Below are 25,681 nucleotides of genomic sequence, written 5' to 3'. Positions count from 1 at the left end.
TTAAAAAATTTTCACAGGGCCAGTATTAAGAAACCTAGTTTTGATTTCTCAACAAGGATCCTTCGATCAGAAAAGCTTTTACCACTTTCTCATTCTTTGCCAGGATTGCTGAGTTTGACACAAAGCTCAAGGATAGAGGAGTGAATTTCTTTTTTTTTTTTTTAAAGAATCTTGGTCTTTACTCCAATGGAATGGAATATTCAAATTTCTTTCTTCCTTTCTTTTTTCTTTAATAGTTGTACTACATAAACATTTCAGTCTGAACCCATCCTTCTAATAAACTCAAAAGCCAAAGGGAATATCCTGTGTCAAGAGAAACTTGACTGATTTTCTCTTCCCTAAAGGAATTCATGAAGGGCTTTCCCCCAAGGCATGATCACCCTGACCTATGACTGATCCAAAGGTCAATCACTGAAGATATGTGACAGTGTCTTTCAGGGAAGACATCCATTCATCTTGGGGCCAAGCAAATGAAGAAGTCATTAACAAATGGTTTCCTAGATTCTGGCTAAATTTCAACAAAACTCAAACATAACACCAAGGTCAATCTCAAAAAAAGGTTTTTTTATTATTAGCATGATTAAAAACATTTTTTGAAGAACGACAGTCAGAAAGAAAGTAACTTCTTAACATGGAAGAATATCAGTTGCAACACTATAAACTATGTATGGAATTGAATAGACAGCTTTATTGCCAGTCTTCACTTGACTGAGAATAGTCCATACACTGGTAGTAAGAAACTGTGACTATTGCTTTGTCTGGATATGAGTCCCTATGGCAGTTAAGTATAAAAAATATCTATCATCATGGTTGAATTATGGACTGCAATGTTAGAGTTAAGAACTGGTAAAAATTATTCTCAAATGAAGAGTCTTAAAAAAACAAAAACCACGACTGTCCTTCTAAACATACTACAAAGAAATACATTAGTATTTTGGTCTTAAAATTTTTACATGATACTTAGAATGGCAATCCCCAAACTCCCTCCCTTTTTATTATCATCAAATCAACACTTCTTCCAGAGGTGGCTTCTTGGGTCTGACTCTGGAGACTTTTTTACTTCATGATTATACTGGTTTGAGAACGAAGACAGCATCATCTAATACATAGTAGTCATTATACATGTCACCTTCACATAAGTACGGCAGTCTGGTAAAAGCTTCAATAACAAAACCAGCTTTTCTGAAAACTTCAGGCAGGCTGTTCACCTGTTCTTCCCAGTTCTGTCCTTTGATTTCCAAAATTTCAGAGGGCTTCTCCCATTTGCCTCCTACTGAAACAGAATGGAAATAAAGAAGTTAAATTCTTGACTAAATCTCATTTCTTTAATAGTAGTATTTCTTTCAGTTTCTAGATTCTTAGGACCTTTGCACTAGAGTTTGAAAGTCTACATCCTTATTTTATAGATGAGCACACTCTTGGCTTGTGAAGGGACTTGCATACAGTCATATAAGCAGTAAAAAGTCTGGCCAAGATCTGAAAAAGATCTACCCCTTTCCTCTGCTCCATTATTATTATTATTATTATTATTATTATTATTATTATTTACTATACTGTTCTACCTCTTACTGCATTTCATTTCAAAATCTGTCTCTGAATTTATCTTTCATAAACATTCTTTCAAATTTGCCAATATTATATAATAAACAGCAACATGAATTTGATCCCCATCTGTAAACATGATGAGACAGACTATAAAATGTACTAGTTAGTATAAACACAAATGAAAAATGCTATTTTCCCATTATTATTTAATAAACTTGTAGAATTTATTACCAGTAGGATTTATAGACCTTGCAGGAATTAAGGTCCCCATGGGTTGTCCCAAACCCCACCCCCAAAGTCTTGGAAGTACAGCAAATCAGTCATAGGTTGAGGAAATGAGCAAAAAAAAGAAAAAGAAGAACCTGACCATAGAAAATTACTTTGGTCCCATGGAAGACTCAGAAGATGACAAAATCAGGGTGGCTAGATGGCATAGTGGAAAAAGCACCGGCCCTGGAGTCAGGAGTACCTGGGTTCAAATCCAGTCTCAGACATTTAATAATTACCTAGCCGTGTGGCCTTGGGCAAGCCACTTAACCCCATTTGCCTTGCAAAAAAAAAAAAAACCTTAAAAAAAGATGACAAAATCGAAGCTTCTGTAACCCAAAACCTCCAAGAAAAATAGAAAATGGACTCAGATTATGAATGAACTCAAAAAAGACTTTGAAAAGCAATTAAAGGAAGTTGAGGAAAAATTTGAAGGAGAAATGAGAGTGATGCAGATAAATTATGAAAGCCAAATCAGCAGCTTGGTGAAACAAATACAAAAAAAATAGTGAAGAAAATAATATGTTAAAAACCAGTTTAGTGGTCAAAGGATATGCAAAGACAATTTACAGATGAGGAGATCAAAGTAATCCATAGCCATATGAAAAATGGCTCTAAATCATTAATTATTAGAGAAATGCAAATTAAAGCTTCTTTGAGGTACCACCTCACACCTCTCAGACTGGCCAATATGACCAGAAAAGATAATGATCATTGTTGGAAGTGTTGGGGGAAATCTGGGACACCATTACACTGTTGGTGGAGCTGTGAACTCATCCAACCTTTCCTGGAGAGCTATTTGGAACTAAGCACAAAGGGCAACAAAAATGTGCATACCCTTTGACCCAGCAACACCACTACTGGGTCTATACCCTGAAGAGATGATGAAAAGGGGGTAAAAACATCACTTGTACAAAAATATTTATAGCAGCCCTGTTTGTGGTGGCAAAGAATTGGAAATCAAGTAAATGTCCTTCAATTGGGGAATTGCTTAGCAAACTGTGGTATATGCATGTCATGGAACACTATTGGTCTATTAGAAACCAGGAGGGATGGGAATTCAGGGAAGCCTGCAGGGATTTGCATGAACTGATGCTGTACACCCTAACAGCAACATGGGAGTGATGTTCAACCTTGAAGGACTTGCTCATTCCATCAGTGCAACAATCGGGAACAATTTTGGGCTGTCTGCAAAGGAGAGTGCCATCTGTATCCAAATAAGGAGCTGTGGAGTTTGAACACAGTTCAAGGACCATTCCCTTTAATTTAGAAAAAAAAACCCAGATAACTTATTGTCTGATCTTGTTACCTCTTAGACTTCTTGTCTCTTCCTTAAGGATATGATTTCGCTATCATCACACTCAATCTGGATCAATGTACAACATGGAAACAAAGTAAAGACTGACAGATTGCTTTCTGTGGGGGAAGGGAACTAAGATGGGGGGGAATTGTAAAACTCAAATAGTATCTTTAATAAAAAATAAATCAGGAAGAAATAAAACTATTCCAAAAAATACAAAAACTAGAAGAAAATGTGAAATATCTCATTGGAAAAACCAACCTCAAAAACAGGTTCAGGAGAGATAAATTAAACATTATTGCACTACCTGAAAAGTCATGACCAGGAAAAGAGCCTAGACTTCATTTTTCAAGAAATAATACAGCAAAATTGCACTGAGATCCTAGAAGCAGAAGGTAAAATAGAAATTGAGGGAATTCACCAATCACCTCCTGAGATTCCAAAATGCCCAGGAATATTATAGCCAAATTTCCAAACTCCTGAGTCAAAGAGAAAATAGCAAAAGCTGCCAGAAACAAACAATTCAACTACTGTGGCTCTATAGTCAGGATTACATAGGATCTGACAGCATCTACATTAAGGGCTCAAAGGGTTTGGAATATGATATTCCAGAAGGCAAAAGATCTTGGTTTACAACAGAGAATCAACTACCCAGCAAAAGTGAACATCCTCTTTCAGGGGAAAAGATGGAAACAGGGGATTTCCAACTTTCCTATTGAAACAACCAGAGCTGAACAGAAAGTTTGATCTCCAAGTACAGGACTCTGGTGAACCATAGAGGGGGTGGATGAGAAGCACTAACTATGAGGAACTTAATGATATTGAACTGTTTGTATTCCTGCATGGGAAGAAGATATTGATAACTCATATGAACTTTCTCATTTATAAGAGCTGTTAGAAGGAGCATATATAGATGAGGCACAGGAAGGAGCTGAATATAATAGTATGATATGATATAGTAAAAAGATGGCGTCAATGGGTGATAAAGGAAAGTACTGGAAGGGAGAGAAAGGAGAGGAAGAAGGGGCTAAGATATTTCACATAACAGTCAAGAAAAAGCATTTTCAATGGAGTGGAATGGGGGGAAGGAAGGTGAGGGGAAATGAGGGACCTTTCATTCTCAGAAATGGCTCAGTGAGGAAATAACATACACACTTAATAGGGTATAGAAGTATATCTTATCCTAGAGAAAAATGAGAGGAAAGGGATGGGATAATGGGGAATGGGGGGAATAGATGACAGAAGAGAGGGAAGATCGTGGGAGAGGGTATTCAGATACAACACTTTTAAATGGGGTGAAAGGAGAGAGAGAATAGAATAAGTGAGAGTAGGAAGGAATAGAGTAGAGGGAAATACAGCTAGTAATAGCAACTGTGGGGAAAATATTGAAGCAACTTCTTTGGTGGTCTCATGATAAGGAAGGCAATTCATCCCAGAGACAAAGGCACTGGAATCTGAACACAGAATGAAGCACATTTTTTTCTCTCACTATTCTTGAGGTTTCTCATCTTTCTGAGGGGGAGGGAGGTTTATGTTTACTCTCACAACAAGATTATTGCAATAATATAAAATTAAGTAAACCAAAAAAAATATTAATTACCTACTTGTGTGACCTTGGGCAAATCGCTTAACCCCACTGCCTAGCAAAAACAAAACAAAACAAAAAAAGGATATCACCCTGTACAATTTCACAGAAAATGACTGTACCAGTCTTCTATATTCCATGACCATCCCACCATGTCTGGCACAGTGCTGAATGTATCTGAGGCTACTGATTGAATACTTGATTCTTTCATATTTAATTAAAATTAAGTCAAAATCCCTTACCAAAAGATGTGACACCATGAAAAAAATTTTATAACTTGGAAATAAACACCAAAATTTCTATTCTGAAGGATGAATTCTATGGCTGCAGAAAAAGCTGATGCAATTTTGAAAGTTTCTTGACTATAGTTCCTAGTTAATAGTTCCTCTCCCTAACTCCTCCTTTAAAAAAAAAGTTCAGATTCCTTTTTCAAACAAGATGGCAACCACAAACAGAGTTATCATTGCCACTCTGGAATTCAACTTGATTCTACTATACATTGGTAAGTTTCTTCTCCCTACTTTAACTCTTTCTTTTAATGTATTTAGCTTCTAAGCTCCTATGTGTTAATTTAAAATGCATAGCATAAAGGAAACTGTCTAAAGTATGCCCATTTTTCACTAGAGAGATAAAGTTCAAAAGTTCAAAAATGGTATAAGTGAGTTTTCTATTTCTATTTAAAATTGCTTTCTTTCATTTTTAAATAGAAATATTTAACAGATCAAGAAACCTGAAGCATAATTTTAATAAGTCTAATTTTGATAAGTTAACTTGTAGTGGTAACCGCAATTTAGGCATTAATCAAGTTTTTGAGTTTTTTTAAATACACAGCAAGCAAGTACTCAGTAAATATGTTATAGCTGTTACTGAGAATTGTGTATATAAAATGAAATTAGGTTATTTTAAATTCAAAAGAGTTATGATTTAAAAACCATTCTCTAATGTAAATATAATTCACTTTTACAAATTTACACTCAAAATTTTATATGTCAACTTTTCAACAATGCAGAAAAACCATTTCTAACACCTGAAAAAAAATCTCAGATCTACTCACAAAGAGAGGGAGGAAAAACTACAGTTTAAAATTAAGTTTTTTCTCAATCTTATCTTTGAAAGTAGATTCCTCCATCTTTTTAAAATTTTAACTTACATAAAGTGTCCTTTAAAAACATAACATTTAACAATTAAAATGCTGATTTAAATACATGTGACTTCATGAAGACCTTTCATGTGAACAGATTATGTGAGTTTGAATAAACTTCCCTTTTTTGTTAATGTATTGCTTAACATGTTTAACAGTGAGATAACAGGAAACCACTGAAATTCATTTTCTTCTTTCTCCCAAGTTTCTCCTTCAGTAAAAGGGAACTGTTCTCTTAAAACCCAGAGATGTAAAGTACTTAATTTGTACCATCTGTCATTTTGTTGAGGGAAAAGAGAGATGAGAAAAAGAGAAAGAAAAGAGAGAAGGATGGAAGCAGGGGCGGTTAGGTGGCACAGTGTAGATACAGCACCAGTCCTGGAGTCAGGAGTACCCGAGTTCAAATCCAGCCTCAGACATTTAATAATTACCTAGTTGTGTGGCTTTGGGCAAGCCACTTAACCCCATTGCCTTATTTAAAAAAGGAAGGAAGCAAGAGAGAAAAAGGGGGAAGGAGAGAGAGACAAAGATAGAGAGAGAAAGAGAAATTGAGAGACAGAATGCATACTGGACTCTAATCTCAGACTTGTTACCAAATACTCCGTGACTGATAAAAGCATAAACTGGTTTCAGTTTAACTATAAAATGGAATTCTGCTCCACTCTACTTCTGAGCTCTTGTGCATTAAAGTGATTTATAAAAGCACCATGTAAATCTGAGCTATGTTAAATAACAAGTTAAAAGTGATTTTTAACTATGGTTGCAAGAATTAAAAAGAAAAAGGAGTCATCATAAAGAGGATCACAGGGTTCTCAATACCAGAAGAAAATCTGAAATATCATTAAGTTAGGGGAAAAATACCAAATCTAAATTTTCTCATCTCTCTCTCTTTCCAACAGGTGCTATCCAAACCTGTACTGTTAATATAACACAGCCTTCCCTTCTAGAAGTTGACTATACTTACGAGACAATTACTCTACAATGTGATTTCTCTGCTGTCAATTGCCCTAAATCCCAGCCTCAAGTTATATGGTTTCTCCAAAATGCTCACTACCAAGTTGAAAAGTTGTGTACAGATCAATGCCTACATAGGGTAGACAAATTTACAATGACTAGATCACTGACCCAAAATCAAGTTTCTCTCACCCTAAATACAGTAACTTCAAATGACAATGCAATTTACTTCTGTGGAATAGCATTTTCAGATTCAACTGAACCAAGGTCTAAACAAACTGGACCAGGAACAATGCTGGTGGTGAGAGGTAGGTTCTTTATAATTTTACTTTAAAACTCCAGAATATCTCATTTTGTTTAACATTTAAAAATAAAGTGTTTTAGACTTGCTGTTACTAATAATATATAGGCCTCCATTTTCTTTCTCCCTCCCCCTACCATTCCCCTCTGAAAATTTAATCTGACATACATTTTTAGTAGGTATTTATAAATGTTACTAGTTAAAAATCACCAAACCCTTTTACAACCATGACTTCTATATGTAAAAATAAAGGTAGTGAGATGACAATGGAAAGGGTATAGGACTTGAAAATCAGGTAGTCTGGGTTCAACTGTGTGATCACAGACCAAGTCATTGAACCTCTCAGAGATTCAGTTTTCTTATCTATAAAAGGAAGGTGATTCTTACTATTTATACTACCAATCTTTTGAAGTTGTTACATGGAAAACATTTGTCAAACCTCCAAGTACTGTATAAATAGTAGTTATAACATTGTCAATAATAAAAGTAACAAACTTTTGTGGATCTGTAATTCTGGGTACTTACTCTACTGATGTGGATAGTAACCCTAATGTTACATAGTAAATCATTTCTGAGGGCTGCTGGGCAGGAAAAACTCATCATCCTATGGTCAAATTGCAAGAACCTTCCCCAACTCAAGACTGGACTCTGGACAAGAGATATATTTATTACCTGACTGGTACTAGAAGCCTTTCCAGCTTGTTCAGGCCTACTAATTAAGGCTAAGAATCCAAGTCTCCCCCAGACCATAAAATGGCAGAGAAGGTGAGAATCAGTCCAATACACTACATCAAATAAAAAGGGATACTCAGTAAACAAAAGACTAGCTTTTTCCTGAAGTTGTTTCACATTGCCAGGCCAAAAAAAATAACATATAGATTATCAAGCCTGAATTTGGGGAAAATAGCAGTGAAGGATCTCTGGCCCTTTCTGAACTTGTATAAGGGAAACAGGCAGGACGTCTTCTTAACTTTAGTAATCCAGGTTGGAATTAGAAAATGCTGACTACTGTCCTATTCCATTATTAACAATCTGGGATTCTGAAAGTAACATCCCAAATTCTCTGGTCTACTCCTACTACCTCAAGTAGTCTGTTGGGGTCCTTTTCTGAAAGAAAAGATTGCTATGTTCTGAGTTAAGAGACTGGGGGTAAATTTCTCTATTTTCCTTGATTCTTCTTGCTGAATGGACATAGGTGTTGAAAACATCAAGTCATAAAATCAAAATTATTTTCACCAATTTAAAAAGCCACAAGTACGTATATATATATATTTAGGTTTTTGTAAGGCAAATAGGGTTAAGTGGCTTGCCCAAGGCCACACAGCTAGGTAATTATTAAGTGTCTGAGACTGGATTTGAACTCAGGTACTCCAGACTCCAGGGCTGGTGCTTTATCCACTGTGCCACCTAGTTGCCCCAGAAATATATCTTAATGATAAATTTTACATTAAATTATTTGTGGCTTTTTAAAAGAGATATTGACAACATTTTTTAATTAATTTATTTCAGTCCAGATAAGGATTTTTCTTTGACCTCTGCTCTGGACAACCAAGAAACTCCTCCCCCCAATTCCCTTGATTACTTTTCCCCAAAGAATTTCTACAAAGATCCCTTGTTCCTTTTTATTTGATGTATATTATTGTTGCTTATACTAAAGTAGTAGGAGATAACCTAAGTTCTCAATCACAAGCCATAAAAATAGGTCTGTCATCTGAAAATCAGTCCAAATAAATTTAAAGAAGTGAATCATTAGGATGGTCAAATATTGATGAATATTTTTGAGCACAGCAATTATGAACTCTACCAAGAGGCAGCTAGGTGACAAAGTGGAATTTACTTCTTAACTTTATTAGTTATACATAATAGATTTGTAGTTTCATATACAGTGACCTTTTTATTATACTATGGTACAGAAATGGTTGTTTTATTCCATAAATTAAAAATAAAATAAATTAAAAAATTATTTTAAATGTATGTTCCCTTCCCCTCCCATTCCCCCAAGTCACAAGGTGAGATTGAAATCTCCATGACAGTAGTAGTATGGGATTAAACTCCAGATTTTTAATGGATGATTTAAATCTATACATCTCTTATGAAATGACAAAAGTAATATCAAACTGGAAGTTTGTGCATTTCACTATTCTGCACTAACTTATTAATACCTGCTTACAAGAAGAAAAGTTTTTAAAGAGATGAACATTAAAACACAGGAAGACAAAAAGGTTTCTTGGAAAACAGAAATGGAAGTTTTCTAACTTATTTCTTTACCTGAATAGGCATGTGTGGATTCCTCAAAAGCCTTAAATTCAGATTCCTATTTTAGAGACTTCTTATCACAGATTTTTTTTGGCTTATTTTACTGGTTAAGGACCCTTTTTCTTGGAAGAGGGAAATAAATAGTAGGTGAAACAGGCTATATTACTGATTTCAGAATTTCACTAATACAAATAATGTACATTTTTGTGATGTCTCAGTCTTCTAAGCCATGACAAGAGTTTAAAACTATTTATTATATTTATCCTCTGCTTCAGACTCCTACCATTCCATTGTGTATATAAAAGCTACATTTTAGCAAAATATTCACTAATAGAAAAAAATAAGCAGATTATCTTATTAAAAAAAGAAATCTTTTTTGGAGAACAGAAATGAGGATTTGAAATCTCTGATTCTACAAGAAACAATAGTGGGTCAATATTCAGATTAAACATGTCAATATCTTATTTAACAATTTCGATTCCATTAATATAATTTTTGTAACATAAATATTTAAACTCTACCAAGTCACAGAAAGGGTGTGATCAGCATAGGTAGAAAAAGAATGGGACAAAATCCCAGATTCTTGAAATATCATTTAAAACACACACATATGACAAGAATAAAACCAAAGTAGAAGGTCTCTGGACATTGTGGGAAGAGCCCTGGACTTTGATCAAGTTTTATATCTGCCACTTACTAATAATGGTGACTATGGAAAAGTCACACATGCTCTCTTGAGTCTCAGTATTCTTGATTACCAAGTGGAAATAATAGTTGTTTAGACCACCTAACTCTCAGAGTTGTTGTGAAGAATGAACTTTGTAAAAAATACAAAACCTTAGAAATGATACTTTTATATTACTTCTAAACAATAAATCAAACTACTGTTAAATATACATTAGTAAATTGTCCTGAAATGTTAATTTTGTGTTGTTATTCTTTGTATAACAATGATTTTTAAAAAATTTGTAACAAATGATTACTCTAATTTTTCAGGCAAATTTAATTTCAGGTCAAACAAGTTAAGGAAATAATAAATTCTCTTTCAATGTTTGGGTGTCCACTGAGGCAAAAGACCTGCAATAGCTTTTTTTTTTTTTTGCAAGGCAAACGGGGTTAAGTGGCTTGCCTAAGGCCACACAGTTAGGTAATTATTAAATGTCTGAGACTGGATTTGAACCCAGGTACTCCTGACTCCAGGGCCGGTGCTCTATCCACTGTGCCACCTAACCGCCCCTCTGGAATAGCTTTTATGTAAGTGTTCAAACAGAGCTTTGTCCTTTAGGCATGGAACTTAAGTTATACTTAATTTATAGTTTTGTATAAAAAAAATTTTCAACTGTAATTATAGCTGATTTTGTTTTTATTATTAATAAAGGGTTTAAACTTCTCAGTCATGAAGCAGAGAATCTCCTGATAGTCCTCTTATCTTTGCTATCTTTCTATATTGCTGCTTTAAGTGTGATCTTCATAATCATCTCCAAAGTAAGTAAAACTAACTTATTTCCTTTGGATTTCCTTTTAAGTTTTAATGTTATATATATTATTAACTGGAATTTATTTGTAAGGTTTTTTTTAATAAATCTCAGCAACTATACATAATCTAAACACACACACAAACACACACACACACACACCACTTATTTATTTACCTTCCAATCTTTTAAAAAGTTTTTTAAAATTTATTTAAAGCAATGGGATTAAATGACTTGCCCAAGGTCACATAGCTAGGCAATCATTTAGTGTCTGAGGTTGGTTTTGACGTCAGGTCCTCCTTGATTCCAGGGCTAGTGCTCTATCCATTGCATCACGTAGCTGACCTTTTACCTTCCATTCTTACAATTTCATAAGCGCATGATCTTAAATAAAGTCCACAGACATATTAGTGTCCTAGTAAAAGTCTATTGACTGAAAAAGGGGGGAAGGGCAGCTAGGTGATGCAGTAGATAAAGCACTGGAGTCAGGAGGGCCTGAGTTCAAATTCAGACACTTAATACTTACTTAGCTGTGGGACCTCAAGCTAGTCACTTAATCCTTAAACAAAAAAAGAAAATTAAAAAAGAAAAAAGTCTATTAACAAGGGGAAGCTAATTGGCACAGTGAATAGAACACCTGTCTTTGAGTCAGGAGGACCTGAGTTCAACTGTGGTTTCATACACTTGATACTTATTAGCTATGTAACCTTGGGCAAGTCACTAAATGCCATTACCTTGCAAAAAAAAAAGTCTACTAACAAAGACAGTGCTGATAAAAGAATTAGAAACTACTTTCAAACAATTAAGCCCAAAGTACTTGTGATAGCATATGTCTTAGTGTATTTATTATACTTTCTGTTGGTATTATTCTTACAATTAAAGTCAACCTGACCTGTGTTCAATTTACTAATGATTTAAAAAATACATGTGTAAAATGATGTGAACAGCATCCTTTGTTTTATTAACTAAATATGTGAATATTATGAAAAGATGTGGCTCATATGAGGATTCTTAATGCTTTTGTGTAGCAGATATCTCTGGTAGTCTGGTAAAGTCTGCAGACTCCTCAAAATGCTTTTAATGCATAAAATATTAAGATTTCAAAGGACTTATATTGAAATATATATATCAATGTTTTTAAAAGTTCATAGTCCCCTGGTTAAGAATTTCTGTGCTAGGGCAAAAGAAAATCCTCATAATTCTTTAGAAATATATAACAATGCTTTTATAAATATCTTCCTTTCTTAACAGTTAAAATGGAAAATACCAAAGAAAACAGGAACTGATGAAGCACCACAGAAGGTACAGAATATATATCAATGCTTATACAATATTTTTATAAGTATGGTTATTTATACAGAATGAGTTCAAATACAAAATATTTCAAAAGCAGTATTTATCTCTCCCTTCCGCAATCAGTGTTATTATCTCAATATTTAAGACTTATGGGGAAAAAAAGCATTCCTGCCACTAGAAACAAAAGATTAGACAACTCAGAAGTCACTCTTTATCCACAAAATGTCATTTAATTTTACAATATGCAGTTATAACTTTCATTTTATGTTCTTACAGAAAACATACAATAAAGTTAACTTCTTGGGGAGGGGGAAAGCATTGATTAAAAAAAAGAGAAAACTAACTTTCTCTGTCCTAATTAAGCTACAAAAAAAAAAGAAAACTTTCTCATTCTTCTTTACAGAAGAGGAGTGCTAGACATATTTTTCAGGAAATTGCACAAGAATTATATCATAAGAGATATGTGGAAAGAAAACAAGGAGTAAGTATGTGCTATCACTTACAATGTCTTATTTTATGAAAACTTAAATAATTATGCTTTCTTTAAAAAAAAGATTAAAAATAAGGGCTGCTAGGTGGCACAGTGGATAGAGCACTGGCCCTGGAGTCAGGGAGTACCTGAGTAAAAATCCAGCCTCAGACACTTAATAATTACCTAGCTGTGTGGTCTTGGGCAAGCCACTTAACCCCATTGCCTTGCAAAAACAAAACAAAACAAAAAAAGACAAATAGGAGTGAATTAACTTTCTCAGGTAGCAAGTAATATGGAATAATTAATATTATAAATATAACCTTTAATAGAACCACTGGAATATAGGTAATTATGGGTTTTTCAATAGATTAGACTGCAAACTCCAAAAATATCTGGGATTACGACTTCTTTTAAAAAAAATATATTCCAGGGGCGGCTAGGTGGCATAGTGGATAAAGCACCGGCCCTGGAGTCAGGAGTACCTGGGTTCAAATCCGGTCTCAGACACTTAATAATTACCTAGCTGTGTGGCCTTGGGCAAGCCACTTAACCCTGTTGCCTTGCAAATATATATATATATATATATATATATATATATATATTCCCTAAAACATACTATGCATTACACAGAATAAATGCTCAATAAATATTCAGTGAATCGATAAAAAATAACGTATTATACAGAAAAGGTTTGAATTAATATATCCTATATTAATATAATTAACCTCAGATTGATTTTCATCATAGCATGCTAAGATTGCCCTCAACTGGAAGAACTAAAGAGAAAGAAATTTTTTTAAAAAGTAACCCTCTGAACTAATAATTGTGAAGAGTATTCATTAAAAATCTGTGCCCTCCCCAAAGGGCAACAAAAATATGAATACCATTTGATATAGCAATACCACTCCTGGATCTAAACCCTGAAGAGATTATGAAAAAGGGAAAAACATTGCTTGTACAAAAATACTCATAGCAGCCCTGTTTGTGGTGGCAGAGTTTGAAATCAAGTAAATGCTCTTCAATTGGGGAATGGCTTAGCAAACTGTGGTATATGTATGTCATGGAACACTACTGTTCTATTAGACACCAAGGGAGATGGGAATTCTGGGTAGCCTGGAGGGATTTGCATGAACTGATGCTGAGCGAGATGAGCAGAACCAGAAAACAATGTGCACCCAACAGCAACATAGGGGCGATGTTCAACCTTGACGGACTCGCTCATTCCCTCAGTGCAACAGTCAGGGACAATTTGGGGTTGTCTGCAATGGAGAATACCATCTATATCCAGAGAAAGAACTGTGGAGTTTGAACAAAGACCAAGGACTATTCCCTTTAATTATTTTTTTTTAATTTATTTTTTATTAAAGATATTATTTGAGTTTTACAAATTTCCACCCCAATCTTACTCCCCCCCCCCCATTAAAAGCAATTTGTCAGTCTTTACTTTGTTTCCATGTTGTACCTTGATCCAAATTGGGTGTGATGAAAGAGAAATCATATCCTTAAAGAAGAGACAAGAAGTCTAAGAGGTAACAAGATCAGACAATAAGATATGTTTTTTTCTAAATAAAAGGGAATAGTCCTTGAACTTTGTTCAAACTCTACAACTCCTTATCTGGATACAGATGGCACTCTCCTTTGCAGACAGCCCAAAATTATTCCCTATTGTTGCACTGATGGAACGAGCGAGTCCTTCAAGGTTGAACATCGCTCCCATGTTGCTGTTAGGGTGTACAGTGTTTTTCTGGTTCTGCTCATCTCGCTCAGCATCAGTTCATGCAAATCCCTCCAGGCTTCCCTGAAATCCCGTCCCTCCTGGTTTCTAATAGAACAATAGTGTTCCATGACATACATATACCACACTTAGCTAAGCCATTCCTTAGCTGAAGGAGAATTACTTAATTTCCAATTCTTTGCCACCACAAACAGGGCTGCTATGAATATTTCTGTACAAGTGATGATTTTACCCTTTTTCATCATCTCTTCAGGGTATAGACCCAGTAGTGGTATTGCTGGGTCAAAGGGTATGCACATTTTTGTTGCCTTTTGGGCATAGTTCCAAATAGCTCTCCAGAAGGGTTGGATGAGTTCACAGCTCCACCAACAGTGTAATAGTGTCCCAGATTTCCCACATCCCTTCCAACAATGATCATTATCCTTCCTGGTCATACTGGCCAATCTGAGAGGTGTGAGGTGGTACCTCAGAGAAGCTTTAATTTGCATTTCTCTAATAATTAATGATTTAGAGCATTTTTTCACATGGCTGTGGATTACTTTGATCTCCTCATCTGTAAATTGCCTTTGCATATCCTTTGACCATTTGTCAATTGGGGAATGGCTTTTTGTTTTAAAAATATGACTCAATTCTCTGTATATTTTAGAAATGAGTCCTTTGTCAGAATCATTAGTTGTAAAGATTGTCCCAATTTATTACATTTTTGATCTTGGTTACATTGGTTTTATCTGTGCAAAAGCTTTTTAATTTAATGTAATCATAATCATCTAATTGGTTTTTGGTGATGTTCTCCAACTCTTCCTTAGTCATAAACTGTTCCCCTTTCCATAGATCTGACAGGTAGACTAGTCCTCGATCTTCTAATTTGCTTATAGTATTGTTTTTTATGTCTATGTCCTGTAACCATTTGGATCTTATCTTGGTAAAGGGTGTGAGGTGTTGGTCTAATCTAAGCTTCTTCCATACTAACTTCCAATTATCCCAGAAGTTTTTATCAAAAAGGGAGTTTTTATCCCAATGGCTGGACTCTTTGGGTTTATCAAACAGCTATTCCCTTTAATTTAGAAAAAAAATCCCTAATATCTCATTGTCTGATCTTGTTATCTCTTTTACTTTATGTTTCTTCCTTAAGGGATATGATTTTTTTCTCATTACATTCAATTTGGATCAATGTATACCATGGAAACAATGTAAAGACTGGTAAACTGCCTTCTGTGGGGGGTGCAGTGGGGGGAGGGAAGTAAGATGAGGGGGAAAATTGCAAAACTCAAAATAAGTAAAATCTTTAAAAAGAAAAAAAAAGAGGGCAGCTTAGGTGGTGCTGTGGATAGAGCACCTCAAGTCAGGAGGGCCTGAGTTCAAATCCAATCTCAGACACTGAACAGCTGTGTGATCTTAACCCCATTTCCTTAGAAAAAAATATAATTGATAAATATTTAACAAGATAAATAGAAATTCAATAAAATAAAAAAATAAAAATTTATGCCCTCATAAGGGAAAGAATTTTGTTTTAATAGAATCCAAATTTGAAAACAAAAATTCAGAAGTTGAAAGATCTCTTCATAAAATAAAGGATTATGACCAAACGAGGTTTATTATATGGAACTTTTGAAGGATGTTCCCTTTATGATTTTATTTTTTTAATTGTTATTTTTTGTTTTTTTCAAGGCAATGGAGTTAAGTGATTTGCCCAAGGTCATACAGCTAGGTAATTATTAAGTGTCTGAGGTCAGGTTTGAACTCAGGTCCTCCTGACTCCAGGGCCAGTGCTCTATCCACTAAGCCACCTAGCTGTCCCCCCCCTTTGGGCTTTTAATAATAAATTGTCAATAGACCAAGAGATAAAATGAATTCATAGAATGAAAAAGCAAGAAGCAGATGCTCACTAGTAGTTATATTGATTTCTGCTTTATTTTCTTTTTCTTTCTTTCTTTCTTTCTTTCTTTCTTTTTGGTTTTTCAAGGTAATGGGGCTAAGGTGGCTTGCCCAAGGCCACACAGCTAGGTAATTATTAAGTGTCTGAGGTCACATTTGAACCCAGGTAATCCTGACTCCAAGGCTGGTGCTCTATCCACTGCACCACCTAGCCACCCCCTGCTTTATTTTCAAAGAGGAAAATCCAGTATAATGAAATAATTTCTTTAACTGTAAAAAAAACGAACTGTTATGGGCAGAAGGAAAGGATTCAAAGATTAGCATATGTGTAGAATGGGAAACAAAAAAATTCCTAGAAGAAAGGCAGTCTTAGATTCTCATAAGAAAGGACCTGGATGGATTCATATAACTGGGAAATTAAGGAGTTTTTCAATCAAGGGAGAAGAAAGTCAAGCTATTTAAAAAAAAAATCAGATAATTTACAGATGTGGATTTGCCGCTCTTTAAGCATCAGATCCATATAAATTCTAACAATTCTAAGTAAGAATACATAGAAGAAATAAGGTCTTTCAAACAAGGTGCAACTTTAAAACTGATAGAGCAGATATATTCAGAGATAATCTTTGCACTTGAACAGGATGCAATATTATGAATGACTCTCTGTAACTATAATTCTGGCAAGAATATTTCACTTTAAATGACAACTAACCCCCTCACATTTATATGCTTAACCTTGTTCTTTTTGGAGTCAAGACAGCTTGTCTGTCTCACCACAAAATGCTATAAGATGCAGTAGAAAATAGCAGTTTTAAATCAGGAAAAATTGTTGTGCTACTGATGTCAATTAATACATGAACTTATCCTTCTATATAATGATATAACTGAGTAATTTAGAGCAACAGAAATGAAGACATTTCAATGCTCAAAGATAAAACAAGTACAAAATGTAATTCATAGTCTTTTCTTACCAAAAATTGTTTTTTTCAAAGGAAGGGGGAAGGTGGGAAACAACTAGAAATAAAGATTTCTTATGGTCTAGTATGATGAGTATACCTGAACAAGTTAAGAATGTTTCTGCTTCGAAGTCCCATTCTATCAAATGGAAAAACTATGTCCTCAGTTCCATTGTAAAGATGGTCATTTCCCATTATTAGCAATATTTAGACCCTGCTTAACTATAAGAAGTGATTATATCAACTTAACTGTGGCTTATTTTTCTTTAGGACAGAGACGACCGTATCTATGAAAACAGAAGAGCACATTGCAATTTTGAAAGACCATAGAGAGAGAAGGGAGAAATTTATTATGAAACAAGAATTAGAGAGTGATATAAAATGTAACCTGGATAATTTTGATTAAAAAGGATTTGCACAAACAAAACCAATGCAAGCAATATTAGAAGAAAAGTAGAAAGCTAGAAAATGATCTTTATAGCAAGTGTCTCTGATAAAGGTTTCATTTCTCAAATACACAGAGAACTGAGTCAAATTTTTGAAGAATGCAAGTTATTCCCCAACTGATAAATGGTCAAAGGATTTGAACAGGCAGTTTTTCAGATAAGCAAATCAAAGTTATCTACAGTGATACGACAAAATGCTCTAACTCACTATTGATTAGAGTAATACTGATTAAAACAACCTGAGGTACCACCTCACATCCATGAAATTAGCTAATGACAGAAAAGGAAAATGAAGAATGCTAAAGATGTGGGAAAATTGGAACACTAATGCACTGTGGACAGAGTTGTCTACTGATCCTAAGGTTGATACTTATCACTGTCTACTGTTTACAATTCTTCTGGAGAGCAATTTGAAACAATGCCCAAATGGCAATGAAACGGAGTATAGTCTTTTATCTAGCAAGCCCACTACCAGGTTTATATCCCAAAGAGAGTATAAAAAAAAGGGAAATAGACCTCCAAATACAAAAATATTTAAAGAACCTATTTTGTGGTGGCAAAGAATTAAAAACTGAGAGGATGCTCACCAAATGGGAATGGCTTCACAAGTAATAGTATATGAATATAATAGAATATTAATCTATTAGAAATGACATGCAGGCAGATTTCAGAAAGTGAAATGAGCAGAACCAGGAGAAGATTGTATAGCAATAGCAACACTGAGCAAGAATCAGCTATAATTGACTTAGCTCTTTTCAGCAATTAATAATCTAAGACAGATCCAAAAGACTCATGATGGAAAATGACAGTCACATCCTAAGAAAGAACTGATGGCAGTCTAAAGCAAATTATTTGCACTTTCTTCACTTTGTTGTGGGTTTTTCCTTGTTTTGTTTCTTTTTCTCCCGTCATGACTAATATAGAAATATATTTTTCATGATTGCACATATATAACCTCTGTAAATTGCTTATTGTCTTGGGGGGGTGGGTGGTAGAAAATTTAGAACTTAAAATTTTATATAAAAAATGAGAACTTCTGGCCAAGATGGAAGAGAGAAGACAGGCACAGCTACATAAAAAAATGAATGTTAAAAATTGTCTTGGGGCAGTTAGGTGGTGCAGTGGATAGAGCACTTGGCTGTGGAGTCATGAGGACCTGAGTCAAATCTGGCCTCAGATACTTAATAATTGCCTAGCCATGTGATCTTGGGCAAATCACTTCACCCCACTGCCTTAAATAAAATTTTTTTTAAAAAAATTATCAAAAACTATATTTCATGTAAATGGAAAAAAATAAAATACTTTTTATTTAAAAGACGAAGACCAAAGAGAACATTCTCCCCCCCCCTTTTTTTTAGGTTTTTGCCAGGTAAATGGGGTTAAGTGGCTTGTCCAAGCCACACAGCTAGCTAATTATTTAGTGTCTGAGACCAGATTTGAACCCAGATACTCCTGATTCCAAGGCCGGTGCCTTATCTACTACGCCACCTAGCCGCCCATATATTTTCCCCTTTCAAAGCACTAGTTTGTGAACAAAGTCACTGAAAATTTTACTCCGGAAGCTATGACTACAGTAAAGCAACCTCAGATGATCAGGGATTTTATGAATATTCCAAACAAACCTAATTATAAAATACCAATCTGACATGTAAATAAATATTTGGATGATGGAAAAAAATATGAAGAATAAGTGAAAAGTAAACTAGAAAAACTGGGAAAAAAATATTTTCTACCATGAATTTATTCATAGAAAATTCTAAGAAATTTTTTTTCAAAAAGAAGTCCATTTATAAATTAAATTTCTTGCATTTCATGCATTTTACCCAAATACATTTCTTTTTTCTTTTTTTCTTTTTGCAAGGCAATGGGGTTAAGTAGCTTGCCCAAAGCCACACAGCTAGGTAATTATTAAGTATCTGAAGCTGGATTTGAACTCAGCTACTCCTGACTCCAGGGCCGGTGCTCTATCCACTGTGCGCGCCACCTAGACGCCCCCCAAATACATTTCAAGAAAATGAAATACTAGGTGAAACAATATAGCACAGGGTGTCAAGGTTGTGAGTGAACAATAAATATTATAGTAGGGTTTTATATTTTTATTGGGGAGGGGGAATCCTTCAAAGTATTAACTATATAATTGCCAAAAAGAAACATTCAGGGCAACCTTCTGCCAGATATACTTGTATTTATTTTATATAGAACATGGGACTTCTAGGAAGACAGAAAGAAAGGAGAGAACCAGTCTCTTAGGCAGGAAGATTCAGGTTGAAATCTTACTTTGATAAGTACTAGCTTGACTCTGATAATGATGTCTGAACTTTGTTCTTGAAGAACACCATGACATCAGGAAGGTGATGCCATGACAGTTAAGCAAATTGTATTTGAGAGAGGGGGATGTTGTATAAAGATACTTGCCCTCACTTTCTCCTCCGGAGTCATCTGGGTCCAGTGGCCAGATATGGATTAGGATGACTGGAAATAGCCTTGTATGTGAGGCCAATTAGGTTTAAGTAACTTGTCAAAGGCAGACAGCTAGTAAGAGTGTGAGGCTGCATTTGAACTCAGGTCCTCCTGACTTCAGGGCTGGTACTCCACCTACTGTGCAACCTAGATACCTATCTAACAACTCTGAGAAAGGAGTTAGATTTCTCTATGCCTCAGACAACTTGCTAAGACTGTTAATTGCAGGAAAGTTACTAATTTGCATTCCCTACACCAAAGAAAGCACAGGCTCAAAAGTCTTTCCTAAAGAGATCCTAAAATGAAAACACCAAGGAAAGTTGTGGCCAAATTCCAGAACTACCAGATAAAAGAGAAAGAAACAATTTAGATACCAAGGAGTCACAATAAGGATTAGGTAGGACCTGGCTGCATCAACAATAAGGGATTGAAGGGCCTGGAAGGAGATATTCCTTCCAAAGCGCAAGGGAGCTTAGAATGCAACCAAGAATCCATTACCCGGCAAAGCCAAGCCTTCTCTTTCAGGGGAAAAGATAGACATTTAACGAAATGGAAGACTTCCAACAATTCCTGATGAAAAAAACAGAGCTAAATAGAAAATTTGGACATCAAACAGGAGGTTTAAGAGACACATGAAAAGGTTTAAAAAAAGTGGGGGATAAAGGGAAAAAACCTGCTATCCAATAAGATTAAACTGGCTATATCCCAGCATGGGATAAAGAGTCAAGTGTCTTTCCTACAGCCTTTCATCTAATATCTAATAAGGAGGGTTCACCTGAGTCAGAACTGAACCATATCTCCATATAGATACATGAGCAGATCACTAGAGATTTTACTACAAATATTCTAGTATTAAATTTTGTCTCTATTGAGGCAAAAAGAAGCAAGGTCTTAGGCACCAAGATTTGAGTTAATGGAAAACATCTTGCAAAAAAGTTTTAAAAGTTCATCATTGCCAAAAAGAAACATTCAGGGCAACCGTCTGCCAGATATACTTGTATTTATTTTATATAGAACATGGGACTTCTAAGAAAACAGAAAGAAAGGAAAGAGAGAACCAGTCTCTGAGGGAGGAAGACTTGGGTTCAAATCTTATTTAAATTTTGAAAGTAAGTGTTGGTAGGCAGTTAGGTGGTGAACACAGGCCATGGAGTCAACAGGCCCTGAGTTCAAATCCAGCCTTAGACACTTAATAATCACCTAGCTGTGTGACCTTAAGTTCAAGTCATGTAACCCCATAGCCTTGCAAAAAAAGCAAAAAAAAAGAATAAAACTATTTAGGGAACAACATTGCAAGAAGGGCTTAAATGAAACAAAAATTAAGTAAGACATAATACAGCACAAGCTCACTGAGTAAAAAAGAAGTCAAGTTGATTTATTTTATTATATGCCTTTCTGGAAGTGATTTGTTAAATTTTCATCTTTATTCATAGGGGTATTTGAAATGAATGCTCTAAGGATCATGTCGATTAGAAGACAAAATTGAATTGAAACAAGACCCCAAAACTACTCTTCCTCACTCAGATATCCATTAAAGTAGTCTACCTCAACTGGCTTTGAAAGTTTCACAAAGAAATCTGCAGGATCTAAATTAGTGATTTAGCATAAAGAAGTGATACTAAAAAGAAGGCAGCAGAACAGGTAGCAAGATTTTTGGAACACAGGTCTGATACCCCAACAAGAATTCTAGGTTTACAATATCTACACCAGATTCCTTACACTCAACAAGCAAAATCCTATGAATCCATTAAAAAGAGCTTGATAGGATTGATAGGATACATTGCCCTCTAATTCAATTCTATTTTCTCTAGATTCTAGAAGATTTAGGAAGCATGAATTGAGATCCTTGTTTTAGATTCATGTCTCTTTTCCCTGTTTTTCCACTTACTGGTATGTGAGGAAGTAGCATTAAAGTTCTAGTATATCACCCTCAATGGGACACAGGAAGACAAGATCCCTAGAAGCATAATCACAAATACAGAGAAAAGGAATTGTAGTCTAATTATATCAACTATTAGAATTAAAATAAGGTCATTCTCACCAAGAATATATGCTAGACTGCATTCCCCTGTGGTATGTTAAATATCAACTACATCTAGTCTTTCAACAGATAATAACGTTATAACAAAAGGCAGGATAAGATGGAGATTTGGTGACTCTTTATATGTATGGTTTTCTTCCTTGTTACTAGCAAAGATTTCCCTGTTCTCTCAAATACAGAAAAATTTTAAAGCATTTCATAAATGTTCCCAACCATGAAAACTGGAGAGACCAAGACTGGAAAATCATAATCAAAATCAAAATCAAAGCAGATCAATGGGAAGAGATAATTAAGTAATAAAAGTCAATTGCAATTCAAAGTCTGCAACTGGGCACTGTTGTTGGGCACATTTTCCGTAATTATAGTATCATGGGCAAATACTATTAGAACTGGAGAAAATGTTTTTAAGTTGGTAAAGGTTTTACATCCAAGACTAAAAAAGGCAGTATATTAAGGAAGTGACTGTTAAAAATAGTTCATGGGGGGGGGGGGCAGAGTCAAGATGGCAGAGAAGAGGCAGGGACTCCCAGGACCTCTTCTTCAAACCACACCAAATACCTTTAAATAATGACTCTAACCAAATTCTGGAGTGGCAGAACCCACAAAAAGACTGAGGGAACAATTTTCTAGCCCAAGACAACTTGGAAGAGATGCAGGAAGTGTGTCTGTTTTACATATATAAGAAAGAGCCTGTAGCATAGCTGCACTGAAGCAAAATTGCTCCAGTCATCCAGGAACAGATTAAGGGGCATCTGGGTCCACTGCAGTGGGGACAGTTTGCAGACCTCTCAGTCCAGGAACTGCCAAGGAGAACTTGGAAGGTCAGAGGAAAAACTCTGCTGCACCACAGTAAGAAAGGACACTCAGGCAGGGCAGGACTCAGCCCAGATCTGCTTCCCCTCAGCCCACCCCCAGGGACCAGGAGCAAGCCTGGGAAGCCAACTAGTAACTGCTTCCAGAGTGATCAGCCCACGGACAGTAAAGGGGTCTAGGCAGATTGCATAAGCACTTTTATGACTCTATTGCTTTGCCCATACTCAGATCTGGTCACAGTCTGGGGCCCCAGTCTCAGGAAAAGGGACAGAAGTACAACAGAACTCATGGTCTGCAGCAAAGCAGAGAACCTCCTCACGGTCAGAGGAAGAAAGGAATGCTTGTGGTTATCCACAGAATGGAGCACAGGCCCAGAGAGCAATCAGAACCTCTCCTAAGACCTTGAAGGAATTAAGAACTGGCACATCCTTGGTTGGGTGTCCCTGAAAACAGCTGCAAAAACCCTCAAAAGTATAGGACGGTGTATCCTCCACTCTGGAAGCAGAGACCCACTTTAACAGAGCCAAAATCAAGTCATAGACTGGGGAAATAAGCAAACAACAGAAGGAAAAAAAGCCCACCATAGACAATTAATCTGGTCCTATGGAGGATCGAAATACACACATAGAACATAACAAAGTCAAAGCTTCTATAACCAAAGCCTCCCAAGAAATTATGAATTGGGCTCAGGCTATGAAAGAGCTCAAAAATTTTTTTGAAAATCAAGGAAAAAATTGGTAAGATAAATGAGAGTGATGAGGGAAAATCATGAAAACCAAGTCAGCAGCTTGGTGAAAAAAGATAGAAGAAAATGTGAACTATCTCAATAGAAAAACTAACAGATCCAGGAAAGATAATATGAAAATTATTGGACTACCTCAAAGTCTCATGACCAAAAAAGAGCCAAGATATAAATTTTTAAGAAATTATCCAGGAGAAATAAAAAAGTCAAGAATTTCCAGGGATTCAAAGAAAAAAGTACAAAAGAAGGCAGTTTAACCCTACTAGATCTAAAATTATATTATAAAGCATGAGTCATCAAAACTGTCTGGTATTGGCTAAGAAACAGAGTGGCAGACCAGCAGAACAGACTAGATGCAATAGCAGGAAATGATTATAGTAATATGCTGTTTGATAAACTCAAAGAGTTCAGCTATTGGGATTAAAAACTCCCTCTTCGATAAAAAATGCTGGGAAAATTGGAAGTTAGTAGGGAAGAAACTTAGATTACACCAACACCTCTTACCCTATACCAAGATAAGATATAAATAGATGTAGGATTTTTAGACAATATTATGAGCAAAGTAGAAGATCAAGGAGTAGTTTACCTGTCAGATCTATGCAAAAGGAAACAGTTTGTGACCAAGGAGGAGATATAACCAAGATCAAAAGAAATTTAGTAAATTGGGAAACAATTTTTGCAACTAGTATTTCTGACAAAGGACTCATTTCTAAAATATACAGAGAACCTGAGTCAAATTTTTTAAAAAAACAAGCCATTCCTCAATTGACAAATGGTCAAAGGATATGCAAAGGCAATTTACAGATGAGGAAATCAAAGCGATCCACAGTCAAGGGATGTGGGAAATATGGGACATGAATACATTGTTGGTGGAGCTGTGAACTCATCCAACCTTTCTGGATAACAGTCTGGAACTATGCCCAAAGGGCAACAAAAATGTGCATACCCTTTGATCCAGCAATACCACTACTGGGTCTATACCCTGAAGAGATGATGAAAAAGGAGGACATATCACTTGTACAAAAAATTGGCAGCCCTGGTTGTGGTGGCAAAGAATTGGAAATCAAGTAAATGTCCTTCAATTGGGGAATGGCTTAACAAACTGAGATATATGTCATGGAATACTATTGTTCTATTAGAAACCAGGAGGGATGGGAATTCAGGGAAGCCTGGAGGGATTTGCATGAACTGGAGTGAGACGAGCAGAACCAGAAAAACACTGTGCACCCTAACAGCAACATGGGGGTGATCATCAACTTTGATGGACTTGCTCATTCCCTCGGTACAACAACCAGGGACAATTTGGGGCTATCTGTGATGAAGAATACCATCTGTATCCAGAGAAAGAACTGTGGAGTGTGAACAAAGACCAAGAACTATTACCTTTAATTTAGGAAAAAAAACAAACTGGTATCTTATTATGTAATCTGGCTATCTCTTATTCTTTATTTTTCTTCCTTAATAATATGATTTCTCTCTCATCACATTCAATTTGGAGCAATGTATACCATGGAAATAATGTAAAGACTAGCAAATTGCCTTCTGTGGTGGGTGGGGGGAGGGAAGTAAGATTGGGGGAAAATAGTAAAACTCAAAAATAAATAAAATCTTTAAAATTTAAAAAAAAATTATCCAGGAAAACTGCTCTGATATTTGAGAAGCAAAGGATAAAATAGAAATTGAAAGAATCCACTGAATACCTCCTAAAAGAGATCCCGAATTGAAAACTCCCAGGAATATTATAGCCAAATTTCAGAACTCCCAAGTCAAGGAGAAAATCATCAAAAGCAGTCAGAAAGAAATTCAAAATATCGTGGTGTTACAGTCAGGATAATACAAAATTTAGCAGTTTCTACATTAAAGACAAGTAAAGTTCTGGAAGGCAAAAGGCTTGGATTATAAACAAGAATCAACTACCCAGGCAAAATTGAACATCCTCTTTCAGTGGAAAAATGGTCATTCAGTGAAAGAGGGTAATTTCAAACTTTTCTAATGAAATGACAAGATCTGAATAGAAAGTTTGA

At 35.4% G+C, this 25,681-nt stretch overlaps 2 protein-coding genes across 6 annotated transcripts in view; one reads left to right on the top strand and one right to left on the bottom strand.

The window, feature by feature from the left end:
* Positions 1–543: 543 nt before the first annotated feature.
* The window catches only part of METTL9 (methyltransferase 9, His-X-His N1(pi)-histidine), a 66,785-nt gene continuing 41,647 nt past the window's right edge, over positions 544–25,681 (bottom strand). For 4 of the 5 annotated variants that reach the window (XM_074202888.1, XM_074202886.1, XM_074202889.1 and 1 more), the window contains exon 5: positions 544–1,273. In XM_074202888.1, coding sequence (XP_074058989.1) covers positions 1,068–1,273 — 206 coding nt within the window. In that variant the 3' untranslated portion in view covers positions 544–1,067. The remainder of the gene's footprint in view (positions 1,274–25,681) is intronic. The other variant, XM_074202887.1, reaches the window with a different exon arrangement.
* Positions 5,105–25,075, top strand: IGSF6 (immunoglobulin superfamily member 6). Its single transcript, XM_074202891.1, has 6 exons — positions 5,105–5,199; positions 6,738–7,100; positions 10,728–10,834; positions 12,076–12,126; positions 12,524–12,601; positions 17,426–25,075. The coding sequence occupies exons 1-6, from the start codon at positions 5,136–5,138 to the stop codon at positions 17,483–17,485; spliced, it is 723 nt and encodes a 240-aa protein (XP_074058992.1). The 5' UTR covers positions 5,105–5,135; the 3' UTR covers positions 17,486–25,075.

The sequence above is a fragment of the Macrotis lagotis genome, chromosome X (genome assembly GCF_037893015.1).
Source record: "Macrotis lagotis isolate mMagLag1 chromosome X, bilby.v1.9.chrom.fasta, whole genome shotgun sequence".
Lineage (NCBI taxonomy): Eukaryota > Metazoa > Chordata > Mammalia > Peramelemorphia > Peramelidae > Macrotis > Macrotis lagotis.
The sequence above is the reverse complement of the archived record's forward strand: the minus strand, read 5'-3'. Positions and strand labels throughout refer to the sequence as shown.